The 21,930-nt window shown below is 42.5% G+C and overlaps 1 protein-coding gene across 1 annotated transcript in view; it reads right to left on the bottom strand.

Moving 5' to 3' along the window:
• NTNG1 (netrin G1) overlaps positions 1-21,930 on the bottom strand; it is a 299,231-nt gene that overhangs the window by 115,779 nt on the left and 161,522 nt on the right. Inside the window, exon 4 of the mRNA XM_063135534.1 lies at positions 4,441-4,613. Within this exon, the coding sequence (XP_062991604.1) occupies positions 4,441-4,613 (173 nt within the window). The remainder of the gene's footprint in view (positions 1-4,440; positions 4,614-21,930) is intronic.

Raw genomic sequence — 21,930 nt, forward strand, 5'->3', positions numbered from 1 at the left:
CAGTTTCTAATAGGGCAGAGAGTTCCTCAAGGCCATGAGATTTGTTGGGTTATAGTCAATGTGCATGACGGCCATGCAGCTAAATATACTTGCTCTCAACAAGGTATGGGTGCACAACTTGTGGCCCTTCAGGTATTTTGGCCTACAACTGCTATCCGTTGTAGGCAACACAGTCAATGGTGAGGGATGATGGGAGCTGTAGGCCAAACAACTGAAGGGTCATAAGTTGTCCATCTCTGCTATAGGGCAAGTTTCTATTATATTACACATTGGGCTGCAAGTTTTCCAGACTTCACCTTGAATGCCACTCTAATCAAAATTTGATGGCATACTAGAGATGCAAAAAACAAACAAACCCCCACACTGAGAAATTTGCTAATCACTTTTGGAAAGCTTCAATGGTTCCACTACTTGTTTGACTCATTTGTGGGTTAGTTTTGAGAAGTATATCTTGTTTTGGATAATACAATGTGAATATCTCTATAAAAGTAAGAGGTTGAGGATGTGTATGGATAAAAGGAACACTGTATATACACAATGTATTTACTTAACTCAACATATAACAAAGAGTGAAAATACAAATATATACATACACAATTTCATCAGTACATAAGTAAGAATGCACAACAGAGAACTATATTTCAGACTCCAGTCACAACTACAGAGAACCAGAAAATTCCATTTTGACTACGAGGAGTCTTTATCTTTATGAAAAAAAGTTGGGAGGAAATATTTTCTTTTTGTTCTGATTGAGGTTGTCCAGTTGAGATCCTCTTTTATTTGGACATTGAAATTCTGTGTTATCGCACCCTCGTTACTGGCCACTCACGGTATTTCGCAGGTCCTTTTGACAACGCCATCCACCTCCGGAGTGTCTCCTGCTCCTTCTGGTCTTTTTTCCATGACAAAATATGACCCAGTAAATCCGCTTTTTAAATGGAAGTGTAACTTGCCGTCATCTCCTGCTATGCGCAGGAAAAGCAGCACTATAAAAACGCCCACTGAATGGACCATGTGGTCACTGCTGCTTCCTCTTTCTTTCCCGTGAGAAAAAAAGAGGAAGCTGTTCGTCGCTATTGTGGGACGGGGTCAAAGTGACAACAGGAGGCCAAAGTGATGGTACGGAAACGTGATTTCCCCCCTGTCTGATGGTGCTTATTATGTTGAGTTAAGTAAATACATTGAGTATACAGAGTGGGTCTTTGTTTTGGTTGCACTGAAGTTGAGAAGACCAATATTGGTTTGTTGAATTTTAATAAAAGGGACTCCATCACTAAGGAAAAATCCACACAGTTGCATAGAGGAAAAGAAATGTGGGATTTTCCTCCTTACTACAAGGAACAAGTGGAAAATATAACAGAGATGGTTGTTTATGGATCATCACTCAACCTGAATGAATTTAGAAGCCTTTCCAATGCTGTGAATTCTGGCTGAGAGAGAGAGAGAAAAATCCTGTGAATTTCCAAATGTATCTTGAACATAGCTTTAAAGTATTAACTCTGTGATCCAAAGTGTCCGTTATTCTAAAAGTTAATGCTCTTACAAAATATTTCCCTCTTCTTTTTGAAGGCTCACTTTTTCCCTGTCTGGTAGGAATTTTATCATAATTTCATGCCCCCACACTTCATGGTTTGTTACTTGGTCTATTACTTTCACATTAAACTTGATAAGGTCCTGCTTCCTCTGATATTCATTTTAGAGGTTTGATTCCTCACAGCTGCTGCTTTGAAGTGCAAGATAACATTTGGAACATGGCACATTGAGGCTGGTTTTTTTTTAACTTTTCATTTAGCTGCGGCACATAACCCTGTTTCTTCAAAATAACTTTTCAGTGAATGGTTATTTCTAAAGCCACCTTTTTTACTTTTATACAGGGCAGAATTCCAGACTTTTTATAAAAAGCAACTAATAACTCTTACTCCAAAAATGTTTGATGGCTTATTCTCTGCTTGTTCCTTTTTTTCACCCCTCTGAGGGATTTAGGTATATAAGTCAAATTAGCAAAGAATCCGAGTTAATGCATAACTCACTTGCATCCATGATAGAACAGTTCCGTGAATTTCTTGCTTTTTATGCCCTTTTCTTCTCTTTCTACAGCATCTTACCGCCAGTTTTTATTGTGCTGCTTTCAACATTTCCTTCATTGGAGGGAAAAAATGTATAGGAAACGATCTAGCCCCAAAACTAAGCACCAATAAGTCCCATTGTTTTAAATAAGAGAAGGAAGCCCCAGTTATAACCTCACACATTGGAATAATTAGGGCAGCAGTACTTAAAGTTGGTTGCGTCATACCCATAGTTTTTCAATAACTGAATAACGGTAGGTGTGATTAAGCATTTGTTCTGAGAGCAGAGAATCTTGCTGGATGCCATCCACATGTGGAAAAAGACATTTCTGGGTGTAGATCTCATGCTAGATCAGAGGCACAAGATAACTGAAAACAATTAGATAGAATCATAGAATCATAGACTAGCAGAGTTGGAAGGGGCCTACAAGGCCATCGAGTCCAACCCCTGCTCAATGCAGGAATCCACCCTAAAGCATCCCTGACAGATGGTTGTCCAGCTGCCTCTTGAAGGTCTCTAGTGTGGGAGAGGCCACAACCTCACCAGGCAACTGATTCCATTGTCGTACTGCTCTAACAGTCAGGAAGTTTTTCCTGATGTCCAGCTGGAATCTGGCTTCCTTTAACTTGAGCCCGTTATTCCATTTGATTAGACCCAGATCTATTCAAACTCCTGCTTTTAGGGCCTGGGTGCTATTCAGGTGTTCTGTTTCTGATTATAGTCAATACGGGCCTGTTCAGACGACACACTAAGCCATGGTTAGGTCGCTAACCCTTTTGCAGCAAATAGTTAGTGAGCATGTTTTAACCATGATTACATAGCCACCATGGTTAGGAATGGTTCACATGATATGCTAAGCCATAATGTTTAGCTCAAAATGCTTAACCACTGTAGCTTAGCTTGTCATTAAACAGGGTTTACATGAGGAGAGGTTGCACTCTAGCCCCACCACCCTCCTCGCATGTTGCCGCCACACTCAAACTCGTGGAGGGTGACTGTCTGAAAATGAGAACCTCCTGTATCCATGGAGACTCTCCATCCAAAACAAAATGCTGGAAAACCAGCATTCTGGCTTGCATGGAGAGTCTCCATGGGTACAAAAGGCTCCCCTTTTCAGAAAGCCACCTTCCACAAGCTTAGAGTGACAATATGCGATGGAGGAGAGGGATGGAGCCAAAGTGCTTCCTTTCCTCATCTGTTGAGTATAGCCAGAGAAGGAACACCTGAATAGGGCTACCATTATCTTAGGAACCAACTAAAGGGTGTAAATGAAACAACTAGCTTCGGTGACCATGCAATTCTTGTATCTGACCCAGCACTGAACATTGGCCAAAATCCAACAGAGAGTAAAGTGTGCTTAAGCCCAATGAAAACAGTGGGCAAATGTATACTTAATTCTGTGTTGGTTCAAGATTACTACATCTGGATAGGATCCCTGACATCATGAAAACTCAGCAGGAGATGAAACCCAAACAGTGCCATTTCTGCACTTTTATTTGAAGGAGTCTGTGTCTGCATTATACGTAAGGATGGACCTACACAACTTCCTGTGTTCTACTGAGGCATAGCAGTTTGAGTGTTGGACTAGGACTGGAGAGACCCAGATTCAAATTCTGACTCAGCCATGAAGCTCACTTAACCTTGGACAAGTCACTCCCAGGCAGCCTAACCTCCATAGGATTGTTGCGATGAGAAATTGGGTGGGAAGACCATGTATGGTACCTTGAGCTCTTTGGGGTAAGAGTGGGATGTAAATGCAATAATACATACACGTAGTTCTCACATGATAGGCTTATTAGCTTCCCTTCTTATTTATGGTTGCCACTTACATGCAGTGAACAGGAGAAGAACAACAGTCATTTAAAGTGGCCAAGTTGTAATGACAACAGTAGTCTAAAGAACAAGACACTGCCACTTAGTGCAGAATGGCACATACAAAGTATGGCAAGAAGGACATTGGGCATGTAATGGCAAGGAGGACATTGGGCATGTAATGCTGCAATCCTAGGCACACTTACCTGGGAGAAAGTCTCATTGTATTCAATGGGGCTTACTTCTGAGCAGACATGAATAGGGCAAATGCTTCCTGCATGTCACAATTTTTATGTTGATTTCACTGAACAGACTGGAGGTTGAACATTCAATGTTCCAATATGCACAATTACCAGGGAGTAAGCCTCACTGACCACAGTGGAATTTACCTCCAAGTAAACAAGTATGGGATTGCACTGCCTGTAAAGGTTCTAATACTCCATGAAGCTATACCATCTTAGGCTCATTTTGAGTTTGGGTCATTTTATTAGGATCATTTTTGAACCAAAGAGGCTGAAATACATCATTGTCATGGCTGTATTGTTGTGCACGAGTACTCACAGATATTTGCGGTGCCCTTAGGAATGGGGAGATACGAGCCTGCACTCCAAGGCCTTCCCTGATAGTTCTTCTTGCACTTTCCGCAGTCTGGCCCTGTTGTATTGTGCTCACATTCGCATAACAACTTTTTGTTTTCTTCTCTGCAGCCGGTGGCATGAAGGTTGCACTTGCACCTAACGAAAGGGAAAGCGAGGTGTTATCACAAGTGGAGATTTCATTTCAGGCTGTTTTGCTCCAACTGAAATCCAGCTTTTGGCAAGAAACATCTACATAAGAAAAAACTGTGCTCTTGTTTTGGTTAAACAATGACAACAACCCAGAACTGATTCAAATTGCTTTCATGCATAAATGCTGTAACACCTGGATACTACTGTTTGGTGTGTATTAATTCAACACAAAGTTAATTACCTCAAAACTGCAAGGATCTAGCTCTCTAAGCCTTGTGTTCACAATAACAGAGCTACATATAATTAACATTTGTATGTTATACCCCGAATCCTACGAAGGAGGCACACTTAGCTCTCTGCTGAATTTTGTGATCTCTTTTTGTTCAATCATTCTTTGGCTGGTGGGGGTGGGGGTGGGGAAATTGCACCTGGAAATTGTGGGATGGGGAGAGAATTTTGGAGAAATTTCTGAGGGTGCAGAGCTTCAGCACCTACCTTACTGTAAGGAGGTGGCTAAGGGGTATCTTCTGCCATTTCCCCGTTTTGTTCTTGGAAACCCACCTAGAGGACATAGCCAAAACTTCCTCCCTTGGGGTTTCCCTGTGCTGTTGCCTGCTGAGTGCCTGAAACATGAGAGAGAACAACTTCTTCTTCTTCTTCTTCTTCTTCTTCAAAGGAGTTTTAATAACAACAAAGCAAAACCAAAAATGCCTCTCTCTCAGCTCTCAGGCATTGAAAAGGAAGCAGCACAGGAAGCCCCAAGGAAGGAAGTCCTGGCTAAGTCCTCTAGGGGGCTTCCCAAGAAGCTCAAGTGGTCAGAGAGCCTGTGAGGGCAGAATTATTATTATTATTATTATTATTATTATTATTATTATTATTATTTTATTTATATAGCACCATCAATGTACATGGTGCTGTACAGATTACACAGTAAATAGCAAGACCCTGCCGCATAGGCTTACAATCTAATAAAGTTGTAGTAAACAATAAGGAGGGAAAGAGAATGCAAACAGGCACAGGGAAGTGTAGACAGGCACCGGGTAGGGTGAAGCAGAAGGGTGGGCAATGGCACCCTTGGGCTACCTCCTTCCAGTAAGGTAAGAGCTGAAGCCCTACACCCAGCAAAAAAATTCTATGATATTCTCAACATCTCAACGAAAGACACCAAAAAATGATTACCTCTTTCTCAGGGAAATGAAGAGGTTGTGAAAGGGCAGGTGGGGTTTGGCACAGCACTACATACACCACACTCCAACCCTAACTGTAATTCCTGCTGTTCTTGTCTTTTCATGGATCTATGGATCGTAATAAAGATGTATGGTATGGTAATTCCTGCTCCCAGAAATCTTGGCAGTTGCCTGTGTGTTTGCATGTGTGCACAGCACCTAGAGACTGCTAACAAGGAGTCTTCAGAACCTCACCAAAAATTCATAGGATTCTTTTGGGGTAAAGCTTGACAGATTAAGCGGTATCAAACTAGAGTGGCTACTTCAACAAATGAGAGGAAAATCATACCGGGTTAAAAAAAAGGACAGAAGTGGACATCAAATTGCATAAAATTTGCATGTGCTGATTTATATACATGGATGCAAATTTAGAAATTATTACTGTAATTTAAATAGAAATGCAGTACATCTAATCATAGCATAGAATACTCAGTCCACTGTCTTGGTGCCATGCTGTTGATGGCCATCTTCAAGGGCTCTTCTCTTCTCTCCATTGTAGCCTTCTTTATCTTTACATTAGACTTGGGGCTTGTCTATACCTGCCATTTATCCTGAGGTGGTCACGAGGTCAGCCCTGCAGGTCCAAATGATGCACAGCTGATCCTGGGGTGAACTGGGGATGGGCACTCAGTTCTCCCAGGATAGCTGGAACTGCTTTTTCCCCACCGTCTTGGGACCATACCGAGCTCTGCGGGTGGTGTGGCTCTCCCTTCTGGGGTCCTCCCTCTTCCCCACAAGTAGCTGGGCTCAGGAAACAGGCATGGATCTGTGTGTGTGTGTGGGGAGTCTGTGGACATCAGGGGTGAGCTCTTTATCTTTTTTGGGATAGCGCTCGGCGCCTTCTAGTGCCATTTGTTGTGTGTGTGTGTGTGTGTGTTTTAAAAAACATTTTTTTCAAGCAGGATTGCACCAGCACAATTGCGCAAATGTCACCTTTTTTGAAAAATGTCACACTGGAATGTCCCTCCTTACTTCCGGGACAACTCACTGGCATGTGGCCCCTGAGGGACGATCCCAGAAGTAGAAAACTCTGTGATCGTCCCTCCCCAATCCCCAAAGGACTGCAGGTGTAGATGAGTCCTTGGAGTCAACATCCTGTTACTACAGAACACCTTCAAATAGATGACTGTGCTCTGATGGTTGGTCCTTCAAACCAAGTAAAGTAGGACACATGGCCACTGAAAAGACTGGCGTTCTGAGTTATCAATATCCACCTATATGTGTCAGGTTTGAAGCTACTTCATTTTACAAAATCATTTGGGGGTAGAAGAATTAATGCATGGTCATACCTAGAGTTTGATGTGGTAATTTGAGATCTTACATGTCAACTAGACATGAGATCCTGTACATGTCAACTTAAGAAGTTCGCATTGATTTTAACAAGGCTTACTCCTAGATATGTAGGTGAAGGATTGAAGACTATATCATTATACTTTGAATATTTTGGGTGAAAAACTCACCTTAGGTGACTCTGGCACCCAAAAGTAGTTTGGAAAACCTGCAACAATGTAAAGACTATAAAACATGCTGTTATAGTCATTTTGATTTTGGACTTTTCTCAGACCTGTATGTTATATTATGGTATAGGGTATTCCATCTCAACGGATTGATCCACAATATGTATCAAAGCTCTTCAAGGAACCCAAAGTCACTTCACCAAAATAATAATAATAAAACTCTCCAGGAACTGAAGATGCTTTCAGAATGAATCCCCTCCCACAACCCTCATTTTATCATCTCTTAAGCAGTGTGATTTCTTTCCAGTAGATGTCAGAAATGGCTTAAAATAGCCTTGAAATAAATGCTGCAAAGGTGCCCGGGTATTTAGGAACTCTGGTTGATTATTTTCCTAATGATTTCCAGTGGTTGGAAAGCTTCTTCTGTGGGCATTTGTCACCCACACCATGGAGTGACTCATAATTAGGGCAAAGCAGCACAAGGAATGGGCAAAGTTCTTTTGTTTAAGCTAGTGCAAATGAACAGATGCCAAACCTGCCTTCCATTTAGGGGAAATTTGACCTGAAGCAAGAAGCAACCCACACATATATCCCCAGGGTAGAGCAAAGTTATGGTAGCTTTAAGGAATTCAGAATAATGGCAAATGGAATTTGTAACCAGGTAGATGCAGTATGCATTTCTTCTCAGGTTTAAACAAATGACCCTCTGAGTGGCTGCTTTTTAAATAATAGCTCGTTCTGGCTGAAAATATTAATAAACACCTTTTCTTTTTAATTAAAAGTGGCAGGGGGGAAATCCTTGTAAATAGGGGCTATAAATGAAGTGCTGCAAAACAGACAATTTAATTCTTCTATATTAGTGGTTCTAGACTTCCTTATAAAGAGCTTATTTTCTTCACATGTTTTTAAGGACATCCTTTAAATTTGAGCAAATGTACTGAATGCTCAGTACTGATTAAAGAGCCAAGGAACTGAACCTCTGGGAAGGGGATAAGGTTCTACTACAACAAGGGTGCAGTAGCTCACACTAAATTATGCTAGTATTTTAGATATTTTTGTCTAAAATATCTAAAATATTTGTGCCCCTTTGCCCACCATCCTAAATCTTCTCCTGCTTTTGGGCTGAAACCTCTTTCTCCACCCCCTGTACTATGTTACAAAATCAAGGCTGTCCCAAGACATTTTGCTGCCTGAAATGGAACCCAAAATGATGTTTCCTCTCACTAGAGCCAACACTTTAAAAGTCTTGTGACATCATTCAAACACTAGTTCCTGCCTTCATCTATTCCCCCTTCATGATAGACTTGAAACAGCTTGCTTCACCCTACTGCATGACAGAGGAGCAATTACAAATGACATGGTACATTCCACTGTGGACTGTATCATTTCAGAATACAGGTATGTGTGTTTGTGTGGCATTGCATATTTGAGTAGTCTACTATGTGAAGGAAAACCCCTCCCCCATCTCACTGCACATAGAAATGTAGAAAGACAAGACCTACCTGATAATCCAGGATGGAGGAGGGAAGATTTTGTGTTGCGATTAACGCGAGATCCCTCTTCCATTTACACGTGAGGTGCGATGACCTCAGGAAGAGAGGTGTCACGCCCGCCATTTTTTATTTTTTAAAGGAGAAGCAGCGCATGAACGCTCGTGCGCTTAAGGTAGGTCTTTTTTTAATTTAACTTAATTTCCCCACTCCCCTCACCCTATCCCCGATGGGCGCAGTGCTCCTGCCTCCACGTGAGGAATTGCGCAGAGCTGAGTCAAACCGCAGCAATGGGTCTTGGGCTCAGCAGGCCCAAAGTGGAGGGCTCTATCCCGGGATGATCCCTCCCTGATCCCAGGATCCCCTGTGCGTCCTGTGCTGAGATAGGCCTGAGATAGAGATGGGTGAGAAATCCATTTCAGTTCGTTTTTAATCAGCATTTATCCAATTTACTCATCCTGGAACTGAATGCAGACCTGAAGGCAATCTGCTATCTCAAATCCGTGCATTTCTGAGCTTGTGAAGCGATTCATGCAACAGAAACTGCATTTGAAAACTATGCATGAAAAAAAATGCACACAAACACTCTTGTCAATGGGAGAAAATGCTTTTCAAAAGTGTGCATAGTAATGCATACGTTCCCAAAAATCTGCACAAAAATGCACACAAACATTTATGCAACCCACCCACCCTCTAAAACTCACAACAGACATGAGTTGAAATGAACTTTAGGGTGGAAATTGGATAACCTTGATGAACTCGAGGTTTGCTTAGTCTGGGAAAAGGCCAGGTTCAAACCCTTCTCTCTGATGTGCTACATTTTTCCAAAAGTATGCTAGCCCTCCATATATAGGGTATGACTCGGGAAGAAATTCATTTGTCTCATATATTATTATGTACTAACTGTATTTGCATTTCCTCAACTAATACAAAAGCTATTACGCAATATGCAAATAATTATGTTTCCATCTTCACACTTTTGTGATGCATTTCTCCAATAATAAAATGTGTACAAAAGTGCTTACATTAGGACATATGAAAGGTAAAGGTAGCCATGTTGACCATAAGGAAAAAAAATCCAAAGTCTATATTAGAGCAATACCACTGTTATTTTTATTTATTTATTATGGCATTTATATCCCGCCTCTTTTTCATAGGACAACTCAAAGGCAAAATAATATGCATTTATTAGGACAAAATAGGGTGTGTATTTCTCCCAATTATATGCATTTTTCTAGGTATTTATCATAATATATGCATTACGTGAAACACATATAAAAATGAAGAGATTCAAAAATGAATAGCTGCATTTTTAGGGTGACCATATTTGGGAAACCAAAAAAGAGGACACCTAGTGTGTGTGTGGGGGGAAGCAGCTTTCTGAGTCCTGCAGAAAGTACGTTATTCCCCCGCCACCTTAAAGAACTTGATTGGAGTGGAGGAGGGGAAAGGATTTCATTCTGCACTACCACCATCCACTCCAATTGGGGCCTTTTCTATAATGTCCACGAATGACCCACTTTCCCCTTTAAGACCTCAATTGGAGCTCAGGGTAGGGGAATGATGTGCCTCAAGAAAGCATGTCATTCCCTCCTGCCATGCTAATGGCAGCCTTAAAGGGGAAGGTGTGTCATTCCAGGACATTATTGAAAATTATAGAAAATCCCCCCTGACACCATGGAAAGAACAAAAACCAGGACAAATCCAGGGAAATCCTGACAGTTGGTCACCCTAGCATTTTTGTATGCATTTCTCCTAATGTATACCAAAAATTCATACAAAACTGCAAAGCGTCTACTAAAAAAACCCACTGGCAAACTGGCATGGAATGGGACACAACAAATTTCCATTTCAAAAAATTCAAACGTGGTGGAAAATGAAATGGACAGATTCATCTATCACAAGTATATGAAATACTTGATGGGGGAACATTCAAACATGCAATTCTCTGAAGTTGTCTAGTCTGTATTATTTCGAAAGGAATGTGCTGCATGCTTTTTCTGGATTTTTGATTCAGCTGTTATTGAAATGGGATATTGTTGTCTTTAAGATGCTCCATCACTCTCTCTTCTGCACTGAAACACAGATCTTTGATGCCTTTAATGTGCTGTGACAGTTTTGTTCAATCCACTGAACTTTTAAAGAGAAGATTTATTTAAGAATAAGACTAATTCACCATGTCTACTTGTTTGATACCTATAACTGGAGCTACCAGACAGCAAATGCAAAAACTCACAGAGATTGGTAATGCTGTGCTACATAGGGCATGTCTACACCTGCCAGATATCCCAGGGTTGTCTTCAGGTTGTCCCTGTGTGTCCATATGATGACCTCATTGAGCAGACAACTGTAAAAACCTTGTTGAATAAGCCCTGAAGAAGGACGTTTTTTGTCTGAAACGCATAGACACCTTCATTAAATCTTTTTCAAACCAATAATATTTTGCAAGATTATCCTTGGTTCCGTCCCTGCTTTTGGCTTTTTTTCTTCACTCCCTCACAGGGTTTCCCTTCTCTTCCTGCAACCTGGGACGGCCAGGGATTTCCCCCAGGATATCTGGGACTGCAGATTTCCTGATATTCCCAGGGTCCCGGGAACATCCCAAGGAATGTGGGCAGTGTGGCAGGTGCTCCCGGGTCATCCCTTCTTCCCTGTGAGAAGCATTGCTGGGCACAGAGCTGTGCGGGGAGGTTCTGTTCCCATGGAGGTGGGGGGCAGCAATTTTCTTTCTTTTTTCTTTTTACTTAAAAAAAAAAGGTGGCTGGGATGTTCCTCTTCCCTTCCGGGATGTTGTGCAACCATCTAGATACTGGGGGAGGATGATGGAAGCATGTAGGTGTAGACATGCCCATAGTTCTGAAATGGTTTGCCAGAGCTCCTGTTAATCTTTTCTTACAGCACCATGGTAGGGAGAAGCTCTCAGTAGCAAGCTAGCCACCCTCCACTACCATGGGGCTAACGGTATAGCACATACTTTTACATATAAAAGGCCCCAGGGCTAGCCCTTGGAAGTTCCAGCAGGGAGCAAGGCTTGAAAAGACCACTTCCTTAGGTTCTAGGACAGGTATGCCCCAAAAGTCAGGAAGTTGTAACCCAACGATATCTGAAGGGGCGCAAGTTCCCCAACGCTGTTGTAGAAAAGACAATAATGGTCTGTTATTGGGCAAAGCTGTTTAAGATGTTTGGTTGCTGCTACAATGTGCCTTCCATCCTCCTTCTTTGGACGTGGTCTGGAGCTGCAAATATAGAATAAATTAGGGCTTGCTATATCAAGACGTGCTATGGATAAGAGGCATGATCTAGATTTCTATGGACTCCCTGGGTTTGAAATATGGCAACAAGAATGATTAAATAAGAAATCCTTGGTGGTTGTGCACAAGTGGACAATGTCAACTGAGCAATGTGTACATTGGCCAAATATCATATACATTCTCAGTGCAGAAACCCTGCACTTTACCTGGGTAGTGCATGACGGTCACATGGAGATTTTATAAGTTAACTGCTTGAACAATCTGTAACCAGTTCACATTTTCCGACAACCATTGGCGATTACTGGTTTCTGGGGGCTCTGCTTCTTCCTCTGAGGAGGATTCCTCTAGTAGGGGCAACACACACACACACACACACACACACACACACACACACACACACACGGAGTAAGTAAGTTGTTAATTGTAGGATTATTGTACTGGAAAGCATTCCTTGGAGATTATGCACATTGACTGGGAAATGTACAAACTCTCCTGTTCATGCTGTCTGATTGCACACCTGCTCTACTTCAAATGAATGTGGATGCCACTCTATGTTTGTTTGTTTTTAATTTCTGGCCTGCCTATCAAGGCAAAGCTCTTTCAAGACAACTTACATTAAAAAAATAAGACACTGTAATTCCAATGAAAGATATGCAAACTAAAATAGCAGTGAAAAACATTTTGAAGGCTACCACTACATTTGTATAATTGTACATCTCTCACTCTCCCCCTTCTAAGGTTCCAGGCAGTTTTTTTTAAAAAACTACAATCCCCTACACACTTACCTGAGGGTAAGAGCATTACACTCAATGGAACTTACTTCTGAGAAAACACTGGTGATTCCACTAAGGAAATGTCAGTGCTAGAGGAAGCAGGCAGCCATTTTATTTTCAACATTCTAATCTATCTGAGGCAGGAGGGAGGGGGAGAACAATGCTACTGAGCATGTGTAGTGCTATTCCTGAAGAAGGCCTCTGTATTAACTCTAATAGGATGAATAAATATTAATTAAAAATCAGCTGAAGGGAATTTAAAAGAAAAGAAAAGCCATTCCACCAACTACAATGGAGGAGGAAGAGGACATCACCACTGGATTAATGGGTAAGGGACTGAATACTCCAATTTCGTGGATAAAAAAATTCACCAGCCTAAATTATCAGAACCATTTTGATTCAGAAAGGTTTTTTTTTCTTTTGTAGTTTAAACACCACTCCTTCCCTCAATCTTTCACCAATCTTCTTGAAATTTTCAGGGTATGTAAAACCAACTATTCTTTCTGGCACATGTAAATTTCAGGAAGACTGGTGAAACATTTTCGATTTTATGAATGTTAGAATGACACCCCCCATTACCCCTTTATAATAGTACAATTTTTTATCTACTCTCTGACCTTAACTAATAAAATTCTCTTGTCTGGCTTTTGTGAGAGTTCAGAGTTCTGGTGATCTGTTTGACCAAAGATTCCAAGGAACAGAGCAAGAGATTCACACTGCAAGAGATAATAGAGGACAGCAATGGCATTTTGTGCTGCATACTGAAGAGCCATCTCCTTCTGAAGCACCGACGTGGGATTTTCTATAGCTTGATCAATCTAGTAAAATGCAATTGAACTACTCTAGTAAATTCTGTGCATGTCATTGTGAGAGAATTCATTCCGAAGCTACAGAAAAATGACTTGTATCTTGCAGGAGACTGATGCATAATGAATGGATAAAAGAAGGCAATGCTCAGCTCAGCTGAGGGATACCTATGCGACAATGGGCGTGCGAATGTTTGAAGAATGCATAGCCCAAAAGGAAGGAATTAGGATTGTGCATCTGAAATGTAAATGGACGGAAATCAGAAAAGGTAAATGTCTATCAGCTTATGCTAAAAACAAAACCCCATTACAGAGGAGATGAAAAGCATCTTTTAGTTGATCTAATGATATTGACTGATTAAACCCATTACAAAAATAAAAATAAAAATAAATGAATGTTTTGGTTCAATTTTACTTTAAGTCTTTTATATACATTATTTATTGTTTTAAATTTTATCCTGTGGGCCAGAGGAAGAAAAACCAAACTGAACGTGGACAGGACTTTTGAGCTCATCTTGATTAATTTATGGCAAAATGAAACAGTCGTTTGTCTTATTCAGAGACTCTGGAGACAAGAAAAATGTGCTGTTGGATTGCAAAATGCTGGATTTTCCATTCTTTCACAATGTAAAAAAGTTTACAACAAAATAGGATGGTGAAAAAGTTCAATTGGACCTAAATTAGAAAGTGTGTGTGTAGGCATGTAGCAGTGTGAGAATCAGTTTTGCACACTGAAATCTCAAAAACCCTCAGGCTGTATTTCAAGTGTTGGACGTGTCTCCAAGTGCCCAGTTCCCTCTGTCACTTGCTGCATCAACCCTTTCTCCATGGTTTTTTTTAAAAAATACTTACCTTGGGGAAGGAGGAGGTGGTTGATGCAGGAGATGGCAGAGTGGGGCCTCTCAATGGTTGTAAAGCAAGTGGTTTCAACTAGTAATATGCCGAACATTTTGATTACTTCCATTTTAAGTATTTCTTGGGGAGGGGAAAACAAAAACTCTGATGAAAGAGGCTGGGGTGGTGAGAATTTCAAGTAACTTTCTCCTTGGGGAGGAGGACAGGATTTTTGCTTACCTTTTTAAGTGTAGGCTAAGGAGACTTCTATTTTTTTCCAGTTTTTTGTTTAAAAAAACACCTCTTGCACTTTGAGCAGCCCAGGACTCTATAAAGAAGCTTCTCCAGCGTGGCAGCGCTTTCTGAACTCCCATGAGACCACATGACCTCACCCTCTCCTATAGGTATTCAGGAAGCATTCCTGGGGTTGAGAAGCTTCTCTGCGGAGCAAGAGAAAATGGACCTTTTAGAGCTTTTAAAAAGCTCTGTTATTCCTTGCAACAACACAGAGAATGCAAGATAAGGGTTTTTCTAAGCTCCAAAAGTCCCATTTGTTCTTGTTTGGCTGAGACTCTTTGCAAAGAAGTTTCTGGGAGCCTTTTAGAGTAGGGTGGCCACATGAAAAAGAGGACAGGGCTCCTGTATCTTCAACAGATAAAGTCGCTCAGATTCGTCATGAATTGGACACCACACTTAATGCAGCACCACTAGTAGAGGCGTTCAGAGCGCTGTCCGGCTCAGTTTTATTGGATGAGTTTCAGTTATTGGGGCCCAAGGATGTGGACAAGGTGCTTGGCCAAGTCCGGTCGACCACCTGTGTGCTTGACCCTTGCCCCTCGTGGCTCATTACATCAAATAAGGAGGGGATCGCCGGCTGGGTCTAGGAGGTTGTAAATGCCTCCTTGAGAGAGGGAGTGGTGCCGGCCTCTTTAAAAGAGGCGGTAATTAGACCACTCCTGAAGAAGCCTAATCTGGACCCGGAAGATGTTAACAACTACAGGCCGGTGGCAAATATCCCTTTCCTGGGCAAGGTGCTTGAGCGGGTGGTTGCAGGACAACTCCAGGCACTCTTGAATGAAACGGATTATCTAGATCCATTTCAATAGGGTTTCAGGCCTGGTTTTGGAACGGAAACTGCCTTGGTTGCCCTGTGGGATGACCTCTGTTGGGAGAGAGACAGGGGGAGTGCGACCCTGTTGGTTCTCCTGGACCTCTCAGCAGCCTTCGATACCATCGACCATGGTATCCTTCTGGATAGGTTGTCTGAGCTGGGAGTTGGAGGTACTGCGTTGCAGTGGTTCTGCTCCTACTTGGATGGCCGATTCCAGAAGGTGGTGCTGGGGGATTATTGCTCTGTGCCGTGGCTCCTAAGCCATGGGGTTCCACAGGGCTCTATTTTATCCCCTATGCTGTTTAACATATACATGAAGCCGCTGGGGGAGGTTATCCGGAGATGTGGACTGAGGTGTCATCAATATGCGGATGATACCCAGCTCTACCTTTCCTTTTCATCAAACCCAGGTGAGGCAGTGACTGTTCTGAACCAGTGCCTGGGCACGGTAATGGACTGGATGAGGGCTAACAAACAGAGACTCAATCCAGACAAGACGGAGGTACTGTTAGCGGGTGGTTCATTTGTCCGGCGAGGTGATGTTTGCCCTGTCCTGGACGGGGTTGCACTCTCCCTAAAGGATCGGGTCCGTAGTTTGGGGGTGCTCTTCAATCCAGAACTGTCACTTGAGGCACAGGTGAACTCAGTGGCAAAGAGCACCTTTTATCAGCTTAGGCTGATATACCAACTACGCCCTTATCTGGACAGAGATAGCCTAGCTACAGTTATCCATGCTCTGATAACCTCTCGTTTGGATTACTGCAATGCGTTATACGTGGGGCTGCCTTTGAAAACGGTCCGAAAGCTTCAGCTGGTACAAAACAGGGCAGCCCGTTTACTAACAGGGACTGGCTGGCGAGATCACATTACGCCAGTCCTTTTACAACTTCATTGGCTGCCAGTCCAGGTCCGGGCCCGATTCAAAGTGCTGGTATTGACATTTAAAGCCCTAAACGGTTTGGGGCCAGGTTATTTGAAGGAACGCCTCCTCCCATATGTACCTACCCAGACCTTAAGATCATCTACAGGGGCCCTTCTCTGTGAGCCCCTGCCAAAGGAAGTGAGGCAGGTGGCTACTAGGAGGAGGGCTTTCTCCGCTGTGGCACCCCGGTTGTGGAATGAGCTCCCCAGAGAGGTCCGCCTGGCTCCTACACTGTACTCCTTTCGTCGCCAGCTGAAGACCTTTTTATTCACTCAGTATTTTAACACTTAATTTTAACTCAAATTTAAATTATACTGTTTTAACTCTGTATTTTAACCTTATATCAATTGTGCTGCGTGGTTTTATCCTGGTTGTGCTTTTTATATTGTATTTTGTATTTGTATTTTTAACTTGTTGGTTGTTTTATGATGGTTTTAATTTTTGTGAACCGGCCAGAGAGCTTCGGCTATTTGGCGATATAAAAATGTAATAAATAAATAAATAAATAAATAAAAACAGTTGAATAGAAAAGGGAATTTCAGCAGGTGTCGTTTGTATTAATGCAGCACCTGGTGAAATTTCCTCTTCATCACAACAGTTAAAGCTGCAGGAGCCTTGCCCTCTTTAGCTAGAGTGCAAAAGAGGGCAGGGCTCCTGCAGCTTTAACTGTTGTGATGAAGAGGGAATTTCACCAGGTGCTGCATGCATACAATTGATACCTGCTGAAATTCCCTTTTCTATTCAACTGTTAAAGATACAGGAGCCCCTTTCTCTTTTCCATATGGTCACCTTATTTTAGTTGCCAGGCTGGAGAAGGCTGCCAGTAAAGAGTCTCATGCTGGGGGAATTTTTCAAGTATTCCCCCTCTCCCAAATAGAAAGAAGATCCTTCAGCCACTTCCCAAACACAGGTTCTAGTCTTCACTCAGCCATGAAGCTCACTGGGTAACTTTGGGCCAGCCACTGACTCTCAGCCTACCTTACCTCACAGGATTTTTCTGAGGATAAAATGGAGAAGATTATGTAAGATGCCTTGGGTTCCTTGTAAGAGGAAATCAAGTGGTATATAAATGTAATAATAAATAAATAATAAATTAGCTGCCTTGAGTGCTATTTTTGGGTAGAAAGAGTGGGGTATAAATCAAATAAATAAATAAATAAATAAATGCTTTTCACGTAGCCTTCCCCAATCTGGTGCTCTCTAAACATTTTGAACCAGCATGGGTTATGGCTGTGGATGATGGGAGTTGTAATCCAAAACATCTAGGTTGGGGAAGGCTGCTTTGGAGAATACAGCCTTAGTGTTGGAAGGTGAGTACGCCTTGACAGATGTGGACAGACAGAAAGGAGAAAAGCTGTGGCAAGCGGGTTTTTAAGTGTACACCATCCTGAGAATTACACTTCTGCTTGTGTTCGTGTTCAGCATTGCGAATGGGAATTTTAAAGAATAAAATTCTCGAACATCCCTAACTGTATGTAGGCTACCCTGAACGTCCTGTTACTGAACAACTGACTGAATAAAACTCTTTTTTAAAAAATGCAACTCACAAATACTGAGACGTTCTCCAATTGGACTAAGGCCAGCCATCTATTTAACTTCCAGCTGGACCACAAAAAATACTGTTTTTACCTCAGATTAGTCCGAAACCTCTGAAGGGCACCAGGTCGGGGAAGGCTGCACTAGGCCCAAAGCTAACTGGCCATCCCCAAAGCCATCCCATTGCTTTGTGCAAGGACAAGCACCCATCTAACCTCCAAAGTCACCCCATTATTTTGAGAGTGCCCAGGTGCTCATCCAAATTCACCTCTCCTCTGTAATGAAAGATGAAAAGCTTAGCACATGCCTTTCCTGCTTAATGAGGAGAGGCAAAAATGACAGAAAATACAAAAATATGAAAGAAAGAACATAAAAGCCGGTAACCAGCTGTTTATAAAAAGATCTCAGGGTAATGACGATTATATTTCACAATTAGAGAATTTCTTTATGCTAAAAGGGAATTGAATTCACTTTGACAACAATCTCTCCCTCCCTCCTCTGGCATACTAAGTGGTAGTCAAAAGATATAGGTGTCTACGGACGGTAAATCAGGGTGGTGGCAGACAGTAAACAACAGGGATACCTTCACAATTTGTGGAAGATGTGATCACCCTGACCCAGCTTCATGTGTGTCCAGCAAAGAGCTAGGCCTGTATATAGAGATTCTTGATCAAATAATGAGCCAGTTTGCATGACATGAAGATGGTTGCTAAGCCACGCTGGCTTATTAATAACCACCGCCGTGCATGCCGATCACATCCCTCCTAAATATCCTAATTACCCTTGCTGGGTGTGGGTTGACAGGATGTCCGAAGCTGGATGGATGGAAGTGGGGGTATGGGGGTTATTAACAAACCACCAAGCAACCTACAAAAGACTGGGCCTGTTCAGACCACACGCTAAGTCATGGTTAGGCTGCTAACCCATTTGCAGCAAATGGTTAGTGAGCATGTTTAAACCATCGCTATGTAGCCATCATGGTTGGGAATGGTTCACACAATATGCTAAGCCATAATGTTTACCTCTGAATGCTTAACCACCATGGCTTAGCATATTGTCCGAACAGTGTCACTGTGGGTTCTGGGTGGTTTATTAACCACCCAAGCCATCCACTCTTTCTGGGTATGGACATCACAAGAACCACTGCCCAGTGAGGGTAATTAGGGAAAGCAGATGGCATGTGACCAGCATGCATGGGGGTAATTAACAAGCCACTGTGGCTTGTTAACTGCTCTCATGTTGTGCGAACTTGGCCAATGTGACATGACCAGATATAGCAGTAAAGCGGGGGACGGAGTGCAGTGGGTAAGGCCTTGAGGTAAGCAAGAAACCTACTGAAAGGGTTGAAAAGAGGTCAAAAGATGACACGTGGGCTTTGCTTTCCTTCTAGTCACGAGGCGGGCCACAGGTAAAAGGGGACATGGCCTGAAATACAAAACAATCCATCATCTAGTAGCTTGAAGCTCTTACTGCCTGCAGCTGAGCTTCAGGAGAGACATGTCAACCTTTTAGAATTGGGGGGGGGGGAGTGCAGAAAAGCCAGGACACCACCAAACAATTGGTGGCTGGTGCCAGGAAAGGGATGTGGCCTTCTGGAAAACCCCAAAGGACTGGAATGGGGCCTCTGGGTGCCGAATTCACCCCCTGGGCCTGAGCTTCCGCACCTCTCCTATACAACCTCAGCTGTTTGATCATGCAAGGAATAACACTCACAATTCATCCACTTATGCATACATGCCCAGAAACCATGGACTCATGGCTCCAGCTGGAACAGAACAACGCAATCTACGCGAATGCCACTTGCGTAATCATTCCTTAAAATAAAATAAAATAAAATAAAATAACGTAAATGTCTGAGTTTGTCTCTCAGTAAGGAACCGTTGCCTTGAAAATACTCAACATTCTGTGTGCCAGTTCTGTTTCAGTAACAGCTGGTGGGAGTGGGCACTCGATTTGAAGGAAAACGTTTTGTACGTACTGCCCGCACAGTTTTTTTTCCAGATGGGGAGGGGTTTCTATCTTGGCAGCCATGCTTCAGTCGGTCAGCGCTGTATGTATTTGCTAGATAGTGGCACCCCCATCTCCATATCATGGAAAGGCTAGCTTGGCCGCCTCAGGGCAAAGCATGAAAAACAAAACAACAACACAAAAAATTATTTTAAGAAAATGTAGGAGCTGTGTACTCCAGGGCTGCAAAGCACACAGGTATTGTGTCTGAAGGGAAAAAATAAAGGTAAACATTAGAAATGTGAGTTAGGACATTAAAAATATTATGGAGAAGAGATTAGTCTTGTGACCGGGGCTTGCTGCTTCCACGCTCTTTTGGGGATTGTGATTAGCTCCATTACATGGGTGGATATGGGTGACCACGTGGTTTGAATTGAAACTTTTCATTTCAATTCCCTCCTATGTTTTTCATTATGCAGCACCATCTAGTGGCTGACATATAGCACTATGCCACATTACCCTCTATGTTTTTGCCCATTTTATTTTAATACTTGGTTATCTCTGGTGTTTTTTTGAAACAGGGTAAACCTGAAAAGACGTGGGAAGGACCCTGGATGCTGACAATGTCATGTAATTGCTCCACAAACTTCCATGAGTGTCCAATCATGAGCGTGCAATAAATCGCTGGTGCAGAGAAGCTCTATGGCGTAATGTGTCACAGCATCACCAATAGGTGACTATGGTTCTAACACAGTCAGCTTCTTCAAAATGCTACCACACTTGGGGACTAGGAATCGCTATTTCCCAACACATCCTGTGGGGATTTCCGTATCAGTTAGCAGTTGCTCCCTGGAAATTGGAACACTTGCTAGGCAGTGCTATCTGCCTGCGTCAGCTATAGCAGGGATGGGGAACCTCTTTCAGCCCGAAAGTGAATTCCATTTCAGAGAAGCTCTCGGGGGGCCACATACCAGTGGTGGGTGGGACTGAAGTTAATGGGGTGAGGTCAAAATACACACACAAAAGAGAAGCAATAAATACCAGCATATTGTAGTTTAAAGCTCTTAGAGCAGGAACTAAGCCTTAAGAGATGAAGTTCAACTTTTAAGAATGGGGAAATCTGGGAAACCACCAAATGTTGGGCAAAGGGGGTGGGGCCAGGGAAAGGGAACATGGCTTTCTGGGAAATCCTGAAGAACTGGATTGGCCCTGAGGCCTGAGATTCCTCACCCCTGAGCTGGACAGTCCTCATATCGTAACTACACATAAAAGTATTGTGCAGCATTCTTGTTGTGACTACATCATCTAGAAGAGTGCAGGGAGTGACATGCTGGCTGGGAATTAAAGTTTAGGAGCCTCATCACGGGGGAAAATCGTGTTTCCTTACTGTCGCTTCTCTGCCCCTGTTTCTGTTCTTCATTACTTCCTCTTTTCTCCCAGAGAGGAAATAGGAAGTAAACAAAGACCGTGTGGCCCATTCAGGCGCCGTTTCTATTGTGCCGCTTTCCCTGCAAACAGGAGGAGATCACAGCACATTCATTTTTTTTTTAAAAAAAAGTTGGATTAAAAGGGGTCTATTTTGTGATGGAAAAATGAGAGGAGGGACCAGGACGTCATCTAAAGGGTGCGCGAACATCCGTAAGTGGGCAGTACCGTGCATTCGATAGAACACTCATCTGATGACGCCCTAGGACATCTGGAAGGCACCAGGTTGAGAAAGGCTGATTGAGCGTAACCAAAATGCTAATCCAAATAAGCAATAACCTGACTTTCCTTCTTGCCACTGAAACGCATTAGGCCGGGCAGTCAATAGCAAAAAGAACTGGGTTTTCTTGAGTGTCTGTGTGTAATTTTAATATTGGTTGTGTTGTATCCTTCAAACCGATCTGGCTTCAAAACTCTCTAAGGAGAGGAGGGCATCAATTTATTTGCTGACAATTTATTTGTCAGCAAATAAATTGATGACAGAG

The sequence above is a fragment of the Elgaria multicarinata genome, chromosome 1 (assembly GCF_023053635.1).
Source record: "Elgaria multicarinata webbii isolate HBS135686 ecotype San Diego chromosome 1, rElgMul1.1.pri, whole genome shotgun sequence".
In the NCBI taxonomy this organism is placed as follows: Eukaryota; Metazoa; Chordata; class Lepidosauria; order Squamata; family Anguidae; genus Elgaria; species Elgaria multicarinata.